This window comes from Lactuca sativa, chromosome 8 (genome assembly GCF_002870075.4).
Source record: "Lactuca sativa cultivar Salinas chromosome 8, Lsat_Salinas_v11, whole genome shotgun sequence".
Classification (NCBI taxonomy): Eukaryota; Viridiplantae; Streptophyta; class Magnoliopsida; order Asterales; family Asteraceae; genus Lactuca; species Lactuca sativa.
This window is the reverse complement of record NC_056630.2, coordinates 113643754-113664627: the sequence shown is the minus strand read 5'-3', so window position 1 is coordinate 113664627 and position 20874 is coordinate 113643754. Positions and strand designations below refer to the sequence as shown.

The window sequence follows — 20874 nt, the reverse complement described above, 5'->3', positions numbered from 1 at the left end:
TAATGAGGGGTGGGGTTGACCAAATAATGATGTCATTAATAAATTTTCTAATTTTAAAAATAATTTTATTTTTGGTGAGATTTAATTGTCATTAATAGATTTCCTAATTTTAAAAGTAATTTTATTTAGAAAATAATGCTTGTAGATGGCTTGTTGTCTCCTTGTGTCTATATATATATATATATATATATATATATATATATATATATATATATATATATATATATATATATATATATATATATATATATTCACAATGTTTATACGAGTAATCTTATATATATATGGGAAAATGACTTAAAAAGGTAATGAAGTTTCAAAAATGTACAAAAAAGACCTTTGTTTCTTTTTTAGTACACAAAATACCATTAAAATATATTTTTTATACACAAAATACCAATAAAGTATACATGTGTTCAAATAAAGTTTTGTGGGTAACCTGTTACTGCAGGTAACAGAAAAATGTCTTTAAAAGGTAACAAAGTTTCAAATTTGTTCAAAAAATACTATTATTTTTTTAGTATAAAAAATACCATTGAAATTTCCAAAATGTTAAAAAAAAAACCATTGTTGTTTTTTCAGAGCACCTTTTTGGTAACTTCGTTGTTTCCGAATTATATAGAACATAGTCATCGGAGATTAGCCACCGTCGTACCAGTTCACACTAGTTGTGTACTATCTTTCATCCTATCACTCAATCAGTTTGTATCTAAATCCATATTTAGGAATTCTCATGACATAACGTCACACTCGTTTCTCCTTTGTTTCTCTCTTGTGCCGCAACACTAATGAACAGCTAACATTGATGTATAATATGTGCATCTATATAACGTATATATCTTTTAGGTTTGAGTCATATAATGCGATCGGGAAGGAAGAATGTTTAACTAATGTTATTACCCACTTACTTCTCTTGTTACCACAGGAATGAAAAAGATTTGCACAATTGTTGCGAACTGATATGACGGTTCATAATCCCCGGTAATTGTGTTCTATATAATCCGACAACAATACAGTTAACAAAAAGTGTGATATTTTTTAAACATTTTGCAACTTCGTTACACTTTTAAGTCATTTTCTCATTTACCTGAAGTACCTAGTTACCACAATGTTTTAGTTGAACATATGTGTACTTCGTTGGTATTCTGTGTACAAATAGTAACATTAATGATATTTTTTGTACTAAAAAAACAACAATGATATTTTTTGAACACTTGGAAACTGGGTAACCTACAATAGCCGATAAAATGGTATTTTGTGTACTAAAAAAAACAATGGTCTTTTTTGTATATTTTTGAGACTTCGTTACCTTTTTAAATCATTTTCCTGTATATATAATATGTGCACATCATTAACCATTTACACAAAAGTTACATATACAAATTATATATGTAACATATAAATTATTTAGAAATAACAAATTTTGTATCTTATTCCATTAACGTACTTTTTGGGGGCGCATAAAACAAAAAGTGTAAGTCGTACTCGTTTCTTTTTCTAGTTATGGGAAAAACGCAACAGAAAGACAGAAACCAATCCCACTTCCCATTTCCCAGTGATGCTTCTTTGAAATCCATATGTATACTACTATACTCCCTCGTTCTCTTTCAAATTCCTTCAAAATTCCGCAATCACGTATGCCTATAAAAAACTCTGCCTATTTTGATCTCCTCTCACGAAAACCTGCTTTTGCCATTTCTTCAACAGGTTTGCTCGGTTGATCGTTAACTTCCGCATTCTTACTATAAAAAACCCAAACGATTCTAACTTAGGGTTTTGGTTTGCTTTTCTGAATCCTTCTACTTCAAACTTTGTCGAATATCTCAGGTATACTACTCCAATCATCGTGTTGTGTTTGTGTTAATTTCTCTGCTATACAGTATCGTATACTTTATGTCGTTCATGGAGCCGAGTTGATTATAATTTATACGTTTATGCTTCCGATTACTTTTATAGGTGGATATTGTCGATGATTTGTAGTCTCAGATTAAAATGTGATCAGTTTTTAATAATCTTTGTACTTCTTTTTTATTTTTTTATAAAGCTTAATCGCAGCAAAGCAGCGTGTGGGGTAGATTAATAGATGAAATTAATTCCTTTTATGATATGTTCGTTTTAAGGATCATACACTGTTTCACCTCACTATCATAATGAAGTCATTTATATGCCAACCTCTGTTTTTCTCTTTATGCTTATTCTTCCCTCCCTGCAAATTGAGGGTAAGTGATTGTAAACTTACATTGGTAATTTGTTGGCTATTTCCCCTTGTTATTTTGCTAAAACAACTGATTTTTTTAAAGATAATGTAGCTAATGCCTTTATATCCTTGTTGGTTCTTGTTTTGTTTGTGTTGACTTGTATATCACACATTACCCTGCTAAATAGGTTGATTAACTTCTTATATCGAGATCCTACAAGTAGATGAGTGTATCATTGTTAGTAGAACTAACTGTATTTGCATACATTTTGTCATTGATTTGAACTTCTTTTGACCTTAAAGGGTTACCTACTTGTTTTCTATTGAGTTTTATTGCTTTAGAATTGATCCATTCATTTATAGCAAAGGCAATTAATTTATGGTCAGTTACATATTGTCATTGTCTCTGTTAATCTCTTGCTGTTTTTGTAAAGCATTAGCTTGCTATCTTATACATGATGTTTTTCTGGTGATGTTTATAATTTTATATAATGTCAGTCAAAAATGAATTTGAATATCTATTGAGGATTTGAGGTTCACATCTTGGCAGAGGATTTCCTTTTAGAATAGTGTTTATAATTGTTTTGTTTGGTATTTTTCCATATAGGTGTATGATGACTCAACGAAGAGGAAAGTTAAGCCATAATGATCCTGCATTCCGTGAATACATATACACCTCTTACAAGGACCTCAAAGAAGGAAAAGTCAAAGTCAAATTTTCAGAAAAGATTTTTAAATGTCCTTATTGTCGTGAGAGTAGAGAATACACTTACAGTGAGGACCTCTGTAGGCATGCATCACGGATCGCAAGTGAATCAAGAAGTGCTACTTATAAAGAAAAGGCCAAGCATATGGGATTGATGGAGTTTCTAGAGAGAGATTTTGATACTAAAATCAAGACTCCAGAATCAACTAGTGCAAATTTGAAAGAAAAGGGGAATCATAAGGGACTGGATGAGTTTCTAGAGAAAGACTTTGATGCTAAAGCCAATGATTCAAAATCAATGAGTAAAAGGAAAAATTTTGATTTAGAGGAGAAGAATGACATGTCAAGGGAAGAGGCAATTGTTTGGCCATGGATGTGTGTGGTTGCTAACATCCCTGTTCAGTATAAAAATGGTAGATATACAGGTGATAGTGGTAAAAAGCTAAAAGATGAGTGGATAAATCAAGGATACAAACCTACAAAAGTTCATCCTCTATGGAACAGGAGGGGTCACTCTGGATTTGCTGTGGTTGAATTTGCAAAAGAAATGGATGGATTTGGTTATGCTACATTGTTTGTGAAGGATTTTGAGGTGGAGAAACATGGAAGGAAAGATTGGTATGATAACAACAAGTGCAAAGATGATAAGCTCTATGCTTGGATTGCAAGAGATGAAGATTATAACTCCAATGGTCTTGTTGGTGATTATCTGAGAAAGCATGGTGACCTAAAGGCTGCTGTTTCTCAAGTTGAAAAAGAAGATGAAGTAAAAGATTGTAAGCTTCGTATGGGATTGAATAAAAGGTTGGAAGAGACAGAGAAACAAAGTGAAGAAATCAAGAGTGAAATAAGTAGGACAGATGATTATATGGCTTCTGTTAGGAAGCAGAATGAAATGTTGATGAAGGACTTAAATATGATGGCTGAAGAATACAATAAAGGTATAGTGTTTGTATAAAAAAGCTATGATGAATCTTTTTCTTGATTCCTGATTGTGTTCTTGATTAGCACATGAGATGATGGGAAAGAAGGCGAATGAGCTGCTTAAAAAGATTTCCATTGAGCATGAAGAGAGCAAATTACAGCTTGAAGAACATGAAAAGGAACTGAGAGCACGTGAAGCTAGAAACGAAAGTGAGCAAAAGAAGCTTGATAATGAGAAGAAAATGGTACTCACTACATATCATATGTTTTTTTTTTTTTTTTTTTTTTTTTTTTTTTTTTTTTTTTCTGTTAATCTTTTCTATTTCTTTTACATGATCTGTCTCGTGTTTACATTTTGCAGAATGAATTGGCGATTTTGGAGCAGAAGAAAGCAGATGAGAGAATGTTGAAATTGGGGGATGATCATAAGGTTTATTAGAAAGTAATTTTAATCTTAAAATCGATAAGTGTTTGAGGATGATCATATGTTTTTGTGGTTTGTTTATGTAGAGAGAAAAAGAGAAACTTCACCAGAAGATTATTGATCTTCAAAAGAAGCTTGATGATAAGCAACGGTTGGAGCTGGAGATCAAACAGTTGAAAGGAGCCATGGAAGTAATGAAGCACATGAGTGATGAGGATGCTGAAGCAAAGAAGAAATTGGAGTCCACTGAAAAAGATCTGAAAGAAAAAGAAGAGGAATATGAGGGTTTGGAAGAGCTTAATCAAGCTCTGATAATCAAAGAAAGACTAAGCAATGATGAATTACAGGATGCTCGCAAAGAGTTGATTTCTGTCAGCTTCTTTTCTTCCAACTTTATAATCAATCATGTTTATTGATTTATAATTATGTAATTTACCTTTATTTTTTTATTATCCCTGATGTTTTGTTTGTGTGAAATAGGATTTGAATGAAATATGTGGTGGTTCTGGTAGAGCCCATATTGGTGTGAAGAGAATGGGGGATCTTGATGCAAAGCCTTTCATAGTTGATGCTAAGAAACGCTGTTTGAGTCGAGAGGATACAGTCAAGTTTTTGTCAATGTGGGAGGATCATCTCAGGGATCCAAGCTGGCACCCATTTAAGGTCATCACCATTGGAGATGATTGCAAGGTCTGATTATCAACTTAATCAACATGTAAATAAAACATCATTTCATTGAATCTTTTTGAACTTATTATTATTATTATTATTATATTGGTGTGACAGGAAATACTGGATGAAGAAGATGATAAGATTATGAGGCTGAAGGCTGAATGTGATGAAGGCGTATATAATGCGGTTGTGACAGCTCTAAAAGAGCTTAATCAATACAATCCAAGTGGCAGATATCCGTTGCCTGAGCTTTGGAACAACAAAGAGAAAAGAAAGGCGATATTGAAAGAAGGTGTAGAGTTTCTGCTGAAACAATGGAAATTATACAAACAGAAGAAACGAGGTTGAAGAGCATGTGAGTTTAAAAAACCTAAAATGATTGATGATTGATGATGGATGGATGGTGGTTGTTTATTATTCATATTTTGTAGCTTCATTTTGAGTGACTGTTAGTGTTAATATGGAATTAGTGTATAAACAAACGCAGGAGATGTCATCTGATTTTTGATGGTTTCACTATCATTATTTAAACATGGGGAATATTCATATTTGAGCAAAAAAGTTTATCATGCAAACTTGTTACCCTAGTAATTATATCAGATACACAACTTTTATCTACATTTAGTCAAATAGTAGGGGTGAGCATGGTGCGGTTTGGTGTGGTTTTCAGACCAGACCAAACCAAACCGCATGGTGCGGTTTTTGCATTCTTAAAACCGTTGGGTGAGGTTTTGCAATGGTTCGGTTTTTCGGTTTTTAAATGCGGTTTCGGTTTGTATCGGTGCGGTTTCGGTTTTTAAACCGTGTTAAGAATTTGATGCAGTTTTTTTATGTTTTTTTGTGCGGTTTTTTAAAACTGTAAGAACTGAAAAACATGTGCATATAAGCTTATATTGTGCTGTTTTTTTTAATACATTTATTTTCAGCTCAAAACAAAATTACATAATCAAAAACTGTAAGTCGCTTAAAATACAACTTGTGACCACTCTCACAAACTAATTAATAATTGAAGGTTGGTTGATTTTGACTTAATTTGTTACAAGCTTATTACATGTAATCAATTAGTACGTTTGGCTAACATTAGAACATTTCTTTTGCACCTCATATAGTCTTATACAAACACAAAATAAACATATAATAAATATATTATCGTTTATAACTATTTTAAATAGCATGTATATAATATACATTAATTGATTTATTATTATACACGCTTGCGGTGCGGTTCGATTTTGGTGGACCGGTTTTTAGGATAGAAACTGCACCGCAGCGTTAACCTTCGGTTTTTGCAAAAATTAAATCCGCACCATTGGTTTTTGCATCGGTTTCGGTTTTTCGGTTACGGTTTATTACGGTTTTGTCGGTTTTTCTTTAGTCAGTTCGGTTTTTGCTCACCCCTATCAAATAGTTAAAGGGTGGTGTTAACATTGGTTTGTCTCCAAAGTTGGCAATTCATTTAGTTGATTTTTGATGGTATCACACAAATAGGCTTGGCAATTACTACGTAAGTAATATTGTATTATGTTATGTAAATTATGTATACAATAAGAGTATATATATGAGATATATTTACACTCATAACCCTCTAATACAATTAAACACATATCACACTTAATTGTCTCATATTCCCCCGCAAGCTAAGGCCGGAGAGCGATCTTTAGCTTGGACTGTAATTTGAGAAGCCGTTGTGAGGGCAACGGCTTGGTGAACACATAGCAATCTGATCATAAGTAGATATAAACTACTAAACTAAATGCTTCCGTTGGGCCATCGTTTTTTGGACAAAGTGAAAATCAACTTCAACATATTTTGTATGTGCATGAAAGACATGATTACTAAAGTTACGTAGCACCAAGATTATCAAACCATAATGTAGGAACCGACGTAATAGGGACTTGAAGTTCACGTAGTAGAGTTTGGAGCCTTGTGAGTTCAACAACGGTATCGGCTAGAGCCTTATATTCAGACTTTGTTGACAACCGAGAGATGTTCTTTTGTTTTTGAGCAGACCATGATACTAGGTTGGACTTAGGTAGATAGCATATATCCCCTAGTGGATCAACGGTCGTCTGGGCAACCAGCCTAGTCAGCATCAGAGAAGTCTCTGTTAGTGAGTTGTAAGCTGAATCAGTATAGGCATGAAGAATTGTGTCCGAATCATGCTCAAGGTTGTAGAACTCGCTACTCGGTACCTGCTCGGCCGACTGAGGAGCAGCGAGTACTTGGGGAGTACTCGGATTCGGTAATTCATGTAGAAATATTTTTAGGAAAATTATATATGTCAAAATCATAATTTGATTGAAATATATAACAAAATTAGATACATGTGAACACATAAAAACTAGAATACATACAATTGTCTCACTTCGTGAATAATTACTGAAAATTTAAGATATATATGTAGTAATAATCACATGTGTGTGCTAAATAATAAATCATTAAGTGTATTATACATATTAATCTTGAAATTCTTGATTTTTTTTCTCTTTTTATGACAATTTTGACCATTTGACCGAGTTTGCCGAGTTTGACCGAGTAGGCCCGAGTTAGAGAGATGTAGACCAATTTTTAACCGAGTTTGACCGATTTTTTACCGAGTTTGGCTTAATCCGAGTTTTTTTGCCGAGTTCACATTACTCGCCTCGGTGGAGGCTGATTCCGAGTAATCGGCCGAGTAGGCCGAGTTTTGCAACACTGATCATGCTTAAGTCGTAAACCATAGTCAGCGGTGCCCTGTAAATAACGAAGAATTCTTTTGACTGTTGACCAATGATTCTCAGGGGGGGGGGGGGATAAACTTACTGTTGAAGACATTGTCTTGACTGCCTCATCCATAGGTCTTCTCTAACAGATTATAACAAATCTTCGTTCAAAATTCTCTATGACAGATTTGGGGTCATTAAACTATTTCATGGGTATTTCAGTTACTCGTGATAATCAAGGCATGTTTCTTTCTCAACATAAGTATGCCCATGAGATTTTGGAACGAGCTAACATGCTTAAATACAAACCTGCTCGCACACCGGTAGATACTTCTGCCAATTTTGATGGAACAGTCCTCCTATACAGAAAAAGAAAATTGTCTAAATGTGAACAATTATTATTTATTTTTTTATTTTTTTTTATTACAAATTTCTTAAATTTTTTTATAATTTCTTACAATATTTTTATAATATTTTTTCTATAGGTTTCTAATACAATGTTTTAAACTTTGCTTATAATTTTTTTCATACTTTCATATAATTTTAATACAAATGCTTTTAAACCAAATATTTTATAAACGTTTTAAATTTTTCTTACAAGTTTTTAACTTGTTTTTTTTTTACATTTTCATACAATTTTTTTGTAACTTTCATACATTTATTTCTAAACTTTCTTTTACAACATTTTTAAAGTGTTTCACAGATTTTATATGACAATTCAATATTTCTTTATAAGATTTTAAAATACTTTTGTTAAATACAAGCTTAAAACATTGTATTAAAAAAATTAAAAGTTTATTAACTTCTAATTAAAAAGTGGTAAGAATTTAGAATAATTTTGAAACATTTACATTATATAGATTTTGTTTTTTGTTTTTTATTTGTTAAATAATATTTTCTTTTTATTTTTTTAAAAGGTCCTCCATACTTTGTTACATATTTAATTTTATCGTTAGATACTATTTACTTTAAAAATATTGTATATGCATAAAAACAAATATATATATATATATATATATATATATATATATATATATATATATATATATATATATATATATATATATATATATAAAAGAGGCTTATGAAATATTTCACAAAACAAAAACATATTTATTAATTAAAAAGTAAAGTTTAAAATTGATCAAAATTTAATTAATATTTAGGAATTATGGATATTTTAAAATAATGTTTGAAAAAAAAAACAAATACGAAAAATAAAATCGCTATTAAAAGAGGGGAAAGTATCTTATCAATCAGGATAATTAACCTTTTGTTTTGTTCACATTTAGACAATTTTCTTATTTATATACACATTTAAACATTTAACTTGTTAATTTGTTTACATATTATCATTGTCACCTGCTATAGTTGGTAACAATAACAACATATGAACACATATAACAAGTTTAATGTTTAAATTTGTACAAAATAAATAAATTATCTAAATTTATTATCGGAAACGAGTAATACGGGGTTACTTAATTTCTTATCAGTCCTTCATGTGTTATTTAACTTCACATGCTACCCCTCTAACTTTTCAATTTGCTACATTTAGTTTTTCCTTTTCTAACTTTAGTCAGCTTCCAGCTACTTATCAATGTTCTCTTACATTTTTTACCCTACAAAATAAGACAAAAAAATAATTAGATATTTCCAAGAGTGTTGGTGGGCGCATAAAATAAGAATGCCACGTCAGCTCCTGATATACTCGTTCTTTGTTATTATGGGAAGAACACACAACAGATACAATGCCATTACCATTACCATTTACAGAGACAGTTCCATCAAATCATCATATACCTCTCAGCTTTTCGTACAAATCCTTTCGAAATTCACAGAATCACGCATCGACAACCTCTGCCTACATTCTATAAGCCTACGCTCACTCAAATCTGCTTTACCATTTCTTCAAAAAGTTTGCTCAAGTTTGATCGATAGCTTCCTCATCACCAGTGAAAAAGTAAAAACCCAAACGATCCTAACTTAGGTTTTTTGTTTTTGCTTTTCGAATCCTTCTACTTCAAAACTTCTCCAAACTCTAAGGTATACTACTCCAAATCCAATCTTCGTTTTGTGTTTGTGTGAGCTTCTGTGCTAGACAGTATACTCTCTGTTTTTCATGGAATCGAGTTAACTAAAGTTTCTACGTTTGTTCTTCGTAGATCTTTTATAGGTAGATTTTGTTTATGATTTTTAGTTGATCGTAGATCATTTCATGATTTCATCGCAGCAAAATAGAGTTTGCGGTAAATTAATGGCTAACTTTTGTTTATCCTATTAACCTTGTTGGTTGTTATTGTGATATATTTTGCTTAACGATAATACACATTTCAGCTTACTATAATGTTTGTAGTCGTATACTCGTATGCGAAGCTCTTTTTTCTCCACATGCTTATCGTTCCCTCCAGATTGAGGGTTGTAATGGTGATTTGTTGGCTATTTCCCCCCGAAATTTTGCAAAAAATAAGTGGTTTACTTATGTTAATCTAGCGTAATGGCTTTATTTCTTCCGGTGAGCAATCTAATTTAGTTGATTTAGATGTTATCCTTGTTGATTCTTGTCTTCTTTGTGTTGACTTGCGTATCACGCATTGCCCTGTTAAACTGGAAACTGAAACTCCATTTTGTTTAACTAGTTATATCGAGATCCTACAAGTAGACGCATGTATGAATGTTTGGAGAACTGATTGTATCTGGCTATTTGCATACATGTTTTTCTTTTCCTTTAGGTAAAGGGTTTACCTAGTTTCATATGTAATTTCATTAATTCATTGAGCATACCCAACTAATTTAGGGTTAAATGCTAGTTGTTGTTAGTTGTTACTGTTAACCTCTTGTTGTTTCTGTAAAACATTATCTTTTTTAGTTTATAGTTGTTGATTTCATTTGTAACATGAGTGAAATGAGTTTCAATATCTTTTAAAATTCAAGCACTAACTAGGATTTTCCTTTTATGAGTGATGTGATGTAGCTCATTTCTTGCGTTTGATATTTTGCAGATTAGGTGCATGATGACTGAACGAAGAGAAGAGACAATCTTTACTGATCCTGAATTTGAGGAATATAAATACACTTCTTACAAGGAACTCCAAGAGGGACGTGTCAATGTCAAGTTTTCAGAAAAGATTCTCAAATGTCCTTATTGTCCTGAGAGTAGAGAATACACTTACATGGAGGACCTCTGTAAGCATGCATCTAGGATTGCAAAAGAATCAAGAAGCAGTGGTTTGAAAGAAAAATCCAAGCATATGGGACTGGAGGAGTTTCTAGAAAGAGAATTTGATACTAAAATCAAGGATTTAGAATCAACAAGTAAAAGTGACATGTCAAGGCACACGAATAGGGAAGAGCCAGTTGTTTGGCCATGGATGTGTGTGGTTGCTAACATCCCTGTTCAGTATAAAAATGGTAGATATACAGGTGATAGTGGAAAAAGGCTAAAAGATGAGTGGATAAATCAAGGTTACAACCCTAAAAAAGTTCATCCTCTATGGAGCTGGAAGGGTCACTCAGGTTTTGCTGTGGTTGAATTTGGAAAAGAATGGAGTGGATTTGGTTATGCAATGATGTTTGTCAAGGCTTTTGAGGTAAACAAACATGGGAGGAAAGATTGGTATAATGGGACAAGTCGCAATGACACTAATCTTTATGCTTGGATTGCAAGAGATGAAGATTATAACTCCAATGGTCTTGTTGGTGATTATCTGAGAAAACATGGTGACCTAAAGACTGTTTCTGAAGTTGAAAAAGAAGATGAAGTGAAGAATTCTAAACTCCTCATGGGATTGAAAACAATGTTGGAAGAAAAGAACAAAAGAAGTGAAGAGATCCAGACTGAAATAAGCAAGACAGATTCCCATATGTATTTTGTTATGAAACAGAAAGAAGTGATGATTGAGAACTTCAATGTGATGATTGAGAACTACAATAGAGGTATTAATTTTTACAATTGTTTTTCATGAAAGGTTACACTGAAATCTGGATCTTTTCTTTTGTTCTTGATTAGAACATAAAACGATGCAAGAGAAGGTGAATGAGCAGCTTAAAAAGATTTCCATTGAGCATGAACAGAGTAAATTACAGCTTGAAGAACATGAAAAGGAACTGAGAGCACGTGAAGCTAGAAACGAAAGTGAGCAAAAAAAGCTTGACAATGAGAAGAAAATGGTATTGTGTTTCACTTTCATCATATGTTCAAAACTTTTTATTTGTTTAACATTATCTTGTGTTTACATTTTTTGCAGAATGAAATGGCAATTTTGGAGCAGAAGAAAGCAGATGAGAGGATGTTGAAACTGGCTGATGATCAGAAGGTTTGTTTTGTATAATATGTGTTCTTGATGTTCCTTTTTATATATATTATCAATACTTTTACAGAGAGAAAAAGAGAAACTTCACCAAAAGATCATTGATCTTCAAAAGAAGCTTGATGATAAGCAACGATTGGAGCTAGAGATCAAACAAATGGAAGGAGCCATGGAAGTAATGAGGCACATGACTCATGAAGATGTTGAAGCAAAGAAGAAATTTGAGTCCATTAAAGAAGATCTAAAAGAAAAAGAAGAGGAATATGAGGGTTTGGAAGAGCTTAATCAAGCATTGATAATCAAAGAAAGACTAAGCAATGATGAATTACAGGATGCTCGCAAAGAGTTGATTTCTGTCAGCTTCTTTTCTTTAATCAATCAGGATTTATTGATTTATAATTTTAGTAATTTACCTTTTTTTTATTATTATCCCTGATGTTTTGTTTGTGTGAAACCAAACAGGGTATGAATGAAATATGTGGTGGTTCTGGTAGAGCTCATATTGGTATAAAAAGAATGGGTGAGCTGGATGCAAAGCCATTCATCATTGCTGCTAAGAAACGTTCTTTAAGTGAAAAGGAAGCAGAGGATGCAGTGAAGTTTGCGGCAATGTGGGAGGATCATCTCAGGGATCCAAACTGGCATCCATTCAAGGTCATCACCATTGGAGACGAATGCAAGGTATGATTACGAATTTATCATCTTAATTAACTTTTTCTTAACTTATTATTGGTGTGACAGGAAATAGTGAATGAAGAAGATGACAAGATTTCAATGTTAAAAAGTGAATGCGATGAGGATGTATACAATGCGGTTGTGTCGTCTCTAAAAGAGCTTAATCAATACAATCCAAGTGGAAGATATCCTTTACCAGAGCTTTGGAACAAAAAGGACAACAGAAAGGCAACATTGAAAGAAGGAGTGGAATTTCTGCTCAAACAATGGAAAATCCACAAACAGAAGAAACGAGGTTGAAGGTGATACAAAGGTATTATTAACTGTTAATTCCTAAAATGATTGATGATTATGATGATTGGTCATGGGTGGTTGTTTATTATTCATATTTTGTGGATTCATTTTGACTGACTGACTGTTAGTGTTAATATGGAATTAGTGTATAAACAAACACAGATGATGTCATCTGATTTTTGATGGTTTTATTTTATCGTTTAACAATGGGAGATTATAGGCTTATAGCACCCTACTTTGATTCTTTTTTCTACTCAATGTTAGCATTATATGTTCATTTTCTTTTTCTTCCATTTAGTCTTTAGTTGATCTAACTGAGATTGATCAATTCAAAAATGGTATATAATCCAAATAAGTTGGATAGCTGTCATTATATCCAATAAAAGGTAGGTTTATTTTATAACATTTAACATGAGTTTGTTTTGAAATTTTGACAAAATTATGTGCATTAAACTTTGTTTAAAACAACATTTTAAACAAGTCTTCCAAAAAAGAGTCTTTTGCTTTTAAAGGGAAGGTCTTGGGTTTGACTCTCTTTAAAATAACATTATCCACATATTTTGTGAAGATTGAAAAAAAAAAATAAAGTCTTCTAAAAAAGAGTCGATAATGGAACCTCATGAGAGCCAAATGTTTTGACCAATTTTGTTCTCATTTGAAAGAAAATAATTATGTTTCCCAATTGACAAACCCACAAAAATTGTACGAAAAAAGTACTAAAAATGAATGCATTTTCGCAAAAAAAAAAAAAAAAAAAAATGGTAAAATATCAATAAGAAAACTGAAAAAGTAACTTCACGGATATATTTTTTGCAAAATAATTTTTTATACTTTATTTTGATTGATTTGAAAAATTAGTACTTTATAATTGGACAAATGATATAAAGGCCTAAAAATTTGGTAGAAATATACGAATTTTATATTTTTACGTATTTTAGGTTCGTTAAAACTGAAAATTTATAATTTTTTTTATTTTATCTTTTTGTATATTTCAACAAGTCTCAAATAAACCTTTGTTTAAGAAGCATTCAATTGCTTTCCTTTTACTTTATAAAAGTTTTCACATTTAGTCTCCATTCAACTACACACTAGATTTTTGTGTTTATGATCTTAAATTTTATTGGATCTAACGCCTCTAGATTGCTATGAGCATGGTCAAGAAGATCTTGATGTTTCGGTTTGCAAAAATAAAAATAAAAGTGTGAAGATATTTCTTTTAATAGTATTGACTTATTTTTTCAAAAATATTTTGCTATTAATATAAGTATTAGTAGAAAGTGTTATTATATATCATAAAAATAAATTATATGTAAATAACATTAAGACTAGAATAGGTAGAGATATTTTTTATTATTATCAATTTTCGCATATAGAGAACTTATAAAATAATAAAAACGAACTAATACAAATATTTTTTAAAAATGTATTTTGATACTAGATAAGTTTGTAAATATTATAAAATAAATTTTTTTTAGATAAACAATCCCAAACACCAAACACCACCTAGATGTTATATATCAAAATAACTTTGACTCAGATTTTATTTCTCTTAAACTTAGCAATGATATTATCATTGATGATTGTGAAAATCGCTTCTCCCAAGAGAATTCAACATATGCACAGTGCTACTTCTAGTCCTTTAATGTTTGTGAAAAGCACATCTCAATGCATTTTGGGTATATGACAAATGTACATGTTGAAAGGGTATCCCAAGCTCTTGTTTGATTTTTAAATTGTTCTTTTTTGGGTTTGTGGAGAATTCCAAGTGTTATTGTCTCTTACAAAAATTTTGTTACATGTTATAACATTTTCCATACATAACTAATTTATGAGAATTCCAAGTGTTATTGTCTCTTACAAAATTTTTGTTACATGTTATAACATTTTCCATACATAACTAATTTATGAGAATTCCAAGTGTTATTGTCTCTTACAAAATTTTTGTTACATGTTATAACATTTTCCATAGATAACTAATTTATGATAATGTCAAATAAAATCTGATTAGATGATTTGAGATGTAGCACGTTGCAATCTTGGACGCTTTTAAATACTTTTAGCTTTTCCTCCATACCCATGATTTTGCTCCCCACATGGTGACAACTTCCCTTAATAATACCCTTAGTGCTTTTTTATCTTCTATAATACGTCCAATCGATTTTGATATATTTTTTTTGAATCGGATTTTTCACGAGGTGTTGAAATCAGGACTTTCTGTATCTAAGATCATTAAAGCTTAAAATATTCAATAATTAAACGTGACTAGTATTAAAAAACCATCATCAAAACTTAAACTCGAATTTTTCAAGCATCTAAAACATTAAATACCATATTAGACTCTTCTTTGTTACCTTGGATTGAGATAAAGCAATGAAGCATTATTCCTACATGATCACTAAAACTAAAGATAAACTGTATAATCAAATACAAGACTCGATTATTAAAGAAACGGTATGATTATCATAATTTATCTTTATGTTTTATTCAATATTCTTATCTTCTTATACTGATAAAAAAATAATTATTAATATCATTTATTATTTTCTCGTAACTTACGTTTTCTTTTCAAATGTTCTATAAAAATGATATTTTTATTTTCTCATCATTTTTTATTTTTTAAAAAGTATTGACTTTGATAATAAGTTAGACAATTATTTATTTGATCTCTAATATTTAGGAGAAATTTAAATTCGTTTAGAATAAATTTCGGTTATTATTGTCCATAATTAATTATAATTCTATATTGAAAATCCTACAAAATCATATTTAAGTAATAATAATAATTTTTTGAAAATAATTGATTAATAATTATAAATTTTTATTATAAAAAATTAATTATTTTTATATCCGTAATTTCAACAAGCTATAAGATAGTTTAAATATAAAAATATAAGTAATGCACGTACACAATAATTTTGAAAACATATCTATTAATATACAAATTGTTTATAAGAAAACGCGTTCTTATTCATGAAAGTCCCACTTCTTAGAAAAGTAAAGAGAATTGGACGTCTTGTCAATTGGAAAAATGTGGGAAGACTTATATATATTTTCCTAAAAGTTATTTTAGGTAATATATAATATTTATTTTTTAATAAAATAATATTTCTTCTTTTCTAGTGTTCTTGGGCAACAATATAATAGATTGAGCTTTTGGTGAAAAAGATTCGTTTGCTTTAAAGATATTATACGTAATCAATAAGGCCTCTTTTTTTTTTTTTTTTTTTTTTTTTTTTTTTTTTTTGTGTGTGTGTTAAGCATATCTCTCTCTATAACTATTTAGTGTTGTATTTGTTTTAATAATTAAAAGAGTAATAATCTCAGGGTATATGTTTGTAAAATCAGTTTTTAGTTGATAAAATAGCTGTGATAACTGATTTTGTTACATGTTATAACATTTTCCATAGATAACTAGTTTTTTTTTTCATACTAAATGATCACCGTTGATGATGGTTATTATTATTATTATTATTATTATTATTATTATTATTATTATTATTCACAAATAAACACTTCATGTAACAACGATGAGCAGGATTGATGACCCCACCTTTAAACAACAATGATATCGTACACCATAATTCCGTTGATGTTGTCCTCGTCGGTGCCATCCTCTCTCCAATTGAAATCCTATCATTTGTGAATCTTTTAACCTCCATCTCCATCGATAGTGTTAAATGTTAAATAAACCAAAAACTAAAAATGCTATTCTATTAAATCATTCATAATATAAAACCCACAAGCCAATCGACACTTAAAAAGTGATACCTATGTACTGTTTTTGTTCTTCAAGTACATGCCTAATGCCTAATGCCTAATGCTTGCCTTGATGTTTTCGTTTTTGAGATACAAACAGGGATTGAGAAAGGCTATTCCGTGGGGATTGGCCTATGTGTTTTGGATTTTCCTTTTGTTGGGTACAAAAATATTTCAAAATTCCCTAAATAAATGTACTATATATCGATTGTAAAAGTTATTTAATGATTTTAAACACTTGCCAAATGTATAAAAAGAACAAAAAAAATATATTGTATGTGAAAAAACTTACTTTTAATTAATTGTTTTTATGAAAAGAACAAAGTAAACTTTATATATATATATATATATATATATATATATATATATATATATATATATATATATATATATATATATATATATATATATATATATATATATATATATATATATATATATATATATATATATATATAGTAAAGTAAATTACGGAATAGTCTCTTTAATTAATGGTGTTTCAGTCTCTACTTTGTGATTTTTGAATCTAGGTTTTCAAGATCATGTTTTCGAGCAATTCTGTCATTTACTCTAAAGTTTATATCCAAAAAGTAAACTTATTACATAAATAAAAATTAAATAATAAAATCTTTCGGTTTTACATATAATTTGGTTTATACAACAAATAAGAATATTGAAACTGAAATATAATTTTACATATATACCTTTTCATAATTATAAATGGGGCCAAGTACAATATTTTCAAACTAACCCATTCTTCACAAATTTTACCACTACAGGGCTTGCATATATTTGATGCCTCAACCTAACAATTACACAAACCCTACATTTTGAGGAGTTTTGCATTAACACCCCCTTCTTAAAAACAATACCCCAATAGTCAGAGCATTTTACCTCCCTAACTATCATAGTTGTTTTTTCGTGGTACACTAATCAATTATTTCATAAAAATACAAAGAACACTATAAATCATCATACTTTGCACTTCTTTTGTTCCTGAACAATTTTTTTTTCTTTTTGCGAAAAACCACATATGATGGTTTAAAAAGTCAATCGATTGTAGAAATTGAATCAGCATGAGAAAAGATGCCGCAAGTTGTGTTCATTTCCTAGATTCGGAAATTTTTCCCGGTGAAGGTTTGACCGAACTGCCAATTGGCAGGAACAATGTTCCATGAGGTGGAGGTACGTCGGTCACTGCCTGTAACCCTGAAAGAGAGGGATTGACCGGTAAGAACAGCGTTAGATTGCCAGTTTTGACCCCAGTTACGGCTCATGCTCATCCAATTAGTCTTTGTTCCTTTCACCCACGCCTTTTGAATATCACCCGCACCCGCAACATTGCTGATCAAAACCAAGTTGAAGTAACGGAAACCGTTAATTGTGAACCTAATCCCGCCTGCCTTCCTACAAGGGACTCTGTGGAAATAAATAACAAATACAAGGGTCAGTTTTGTCAATTCCAAAAGCTAGGGAAGCAGTACGCCAAACTTACTTACAATAACACCAAATAAAAAGTACTTCACAATAATACCAAATATTTTTTTAATATTTATTTTTTAAATAGACCTCTTAGAAAATAAAAGTACTTCACAATAATACCAAATAAAAACAATATATTACAATGTGTAAACCAAAACAGTGCATTAAAATATTGAGTGTAAATAAAATTATATGATCAGTTACAAATTCAATTTAATATTAGAAATAAAAATGGTATAAAAATAATTAGTCAAAAATAATAAAACTTTAGAATGTTAAATATTAGTATAAAGAAGCAGGTTGAAACATTGTTAAATAAACTGCGGCAAACAAAAAACACAAAATAAAACATTTAATAAAATCTAACGATTGTTTATTATTGACCTAAAAAATAATTAACTAACCTAAAAAAAAACTCTCCTTGAATCAAACAAACTCATTTTTTAAAATAATTAATATATTCGAAAATATAAAATAATAATTGTGGTTTTAGTACATTCTCTTGCGCAACCAACGGCATTGATTTTGTATAAGAAGGATGAAATCATGAAAGCGTATAGGGTGTTGCAGGGTATACCAAAAGTACCGTGGAACCTACAGAATTTACTCTAATCACGTGACCAAAATCGATTGGTCGTAGTACAAACCCTCTCTCAATAACGCTATCAAGTTTTTTAGTTATATTCGCACATGATCAAATAAATAAAGCTTTAAATAAAAAGTGCCTTTATTTATTTTTTTAAAAAGGGAAAGACAATCATAATGATATAAAAGTCAAATTAAAGTTCCACTTTAAATATTTTAAAATGCGAATGAAAAGCATGGAATAACAATTAACAAATCTAAAAAGCCGATCATTTGGAAATCAAGAAACTTTTATATTTGATTGAGTGATTTAATTATTTAAAGGGTGCTAGGTTAATAAATGCTATAGTTCAGGGTAGTAAAATGAAAATTCTACAACTAGAAAGGACAATAGAGGCGATTAGTCGTCTACAGGTACGGCAAACCACTAAACCAGTAACATGCTCGCAATCAATATGTTCCAGGGGCATTTTAGTCAAATCATAGAAAACAGATATAGATAATAGATGTATATTCTCGCCTCGGGGTATTTATGTCAAATCGGTCGAATCATTGGTAACTTGTACCTCATGCATAAAATGTTGTATGTTTCACTGGAATTATGTTATTGAAAAGAAACGGCGGAGGAGAGAAAGGCATACCGGCGGTAAGAGACGGGGACGATTCCGGCACGATACTCTGCAATTTTAAGAAACATGGGCATGGCGAGGTCAAAGTGAGTGCGAGGAGGGTTGCACCAACCACCATTGTCGTTTGGTAAGGCGAAATTCGGTGGGCAGAAGTTGGTGGCGGTGATGAAGATAGAGGGGCTTCCGGGGTGGCACCACCGTGGGTCGTTGGCACATTTGATTTCAAAGCAAGAACCGCAACTAAGTCCGTTATTGAACAGAGCTGTGCTCAACGCCGCCGTGTTAACGCCGTAGCCTTGGCTGTATAGGTTGCCGTATCCACAAGCACCTCCTGTGAAACAAATGTAAAGTCAACATTTTGCATTGGAAATTTCGAATTTGTAGTGAAGTTATAAACCAAGGAATATTCCGGTGACTGTTAACATACCCATAGTACCGGAAGCGTCACTGCCGCCGTAGAAGGTAGCATGAGCACCTTGCCATGCCCCGCCGGCGTAGTTTCCGGGGATTCTAGCTTCGGTTACCGACAATAGAGTGACAATGAGGAAGACAATGCCGCCGGTGATTACCATTTTAGTCATGGTTCACTGTACTTTGCTGGAGGAACGGTGGCTGGTGGCGGTGGGTATGAAGAGGAATGGCAGTGGGTGTAGGGTACTTATGGAGGGGAGTCATGGGGATGGATGTACGTAAGGGCAACTATGTAAATTCATATGTTTGAAATGTCACTGTTTGCGTGTATTAAATAATAAAATATAAATTACGCTCGTAAGACGTAAATTAAGTTTAAAGTGGAGAGATTGTGTGGGGCCTCTAAAAAAGTTACTTAATTACAACTTTGCATTGTTGGATTGTTGTGCACCCGAGTAACCCGACTCATATTTTAGATAACCAGATCCGACGGATATTATATCATGTTCATAGCATTTTTTCGCATTTAACTTGATTAGATGCAATCGTAAATATTGTTTTTCAGAAATTGGGTAATAGTTTCCATGTTCTTCGTATACAAAGTTCCTTTTTTTTTTTTGGTTTATGTATTTCGTTTTGATATAAAATATGAAATACAACCATTATAGTATGCATTTATGTATATAAAAAAAGCAAGAATTAATTACATTTTTGCAATGATCATGGCTAGTTATTTTAGTAATGCATAAATATAACTTTGAAGTCGGACTATTATTTTTATGTTAAATTACATGTCAAGTATTATTAATCGGTGCTGAAAAATGTATATTATGATCACACATCGTTAAGGATTATGTTTGACATATACGTTTTTAACTTTGTATTGGTAAAATGAAAAGTAAATATGGAAATAAAGTTGGATTATTCCATTTTAGGGCACACGAAATAGCTTTTACATTATGAAAGTAAATCGATTAATCATAAGAGTGCCCTGAATTACCAAACAAATGTACAAAATATGGTTGTCTGTTCAAAAGTAGGGGTATTAATTGGGGGTGTTGAGTTAGGAGAAATGTACCTTTTATTTATATTTTAAGGGTACCCTTT

General features: G+C 31.1%; 3 protein-coding genes across 3 annotated transcripts; 2 read left to right on the top strand and 1 right to left on the bottom strand.

The window, feature by feature from the left end:
- Nucleotides 1-1528: 1528 nt before the first annotated feature.
- LOC111903666 (factor of DNA methylation 4) lies at nt 1529-5510 on the top strand. The gene is made up of 7 exons (XM_023899421.3): nt 1529-1827; nt 2805-3844; nt 3912-4072; nt 4189-4257; nt 4338-4622; nt 4732-4941; nt 5038-5510. Exons 2-7 carry the CDS (start codon nt 2809-2811, stop codon nt 5269-5271), a joined length of 1995 nt encoding a protein of 664 aa, XP_023755189.1. The 5' UTR covers nt 1529-1827; nt 2805-2808; the 3' UTR covers nt 5272-5510.
- A 3889-nt stretch (nt 5511-9399) lies between these two features.
- LOC111903695 (protein INVOLVED IN DE NOVO 2) lies at nt 9400-13154 on the top strand. Its single transcript, XM_023899443.3, has 7 exons — nt 9400-9671; nt 10628-11561; nt 11635-11795; nt 11873-11941; nt 12006-12290; nt 12398-12616; nt 12677-13154. Exons 2-7 carry the CDS (start codon nt 10637-10639, stop codon nt 12908-12910), a joined length of 1893 nt encoding a protein of 630 aa, XP_023755211.2. The 5' UTR covers nt 9400-9671; nt 10628-10636; the 3' UTR covers nt 12911-13154.
- Nucleotides 13155-17333: 4179 nt separating this feature from the next.
- LOC111903657 (expansin-A4) lies at nt 17334-19998 on the bottom strand. The gene is made up of 3 exons (XM_023899412.3): nt 19784-19998; nt 19369-19687; nt 17334-18079 (listed from the first exon to the last, which is right to left on the bottom strand). Exons 1-3 carry the CDS (start codon nt 19935-19937, stop codon nt 17770-17772), a joined length of 783 nt encoding a protein of 260 aa, XP_023755180.1. The 5' UTR covers nt 19938-19998; the 3' UTR covers nt 17334-17769.
- Between the last annotated feature and the right edge of the window lie 876 nt (nt 19999-20874).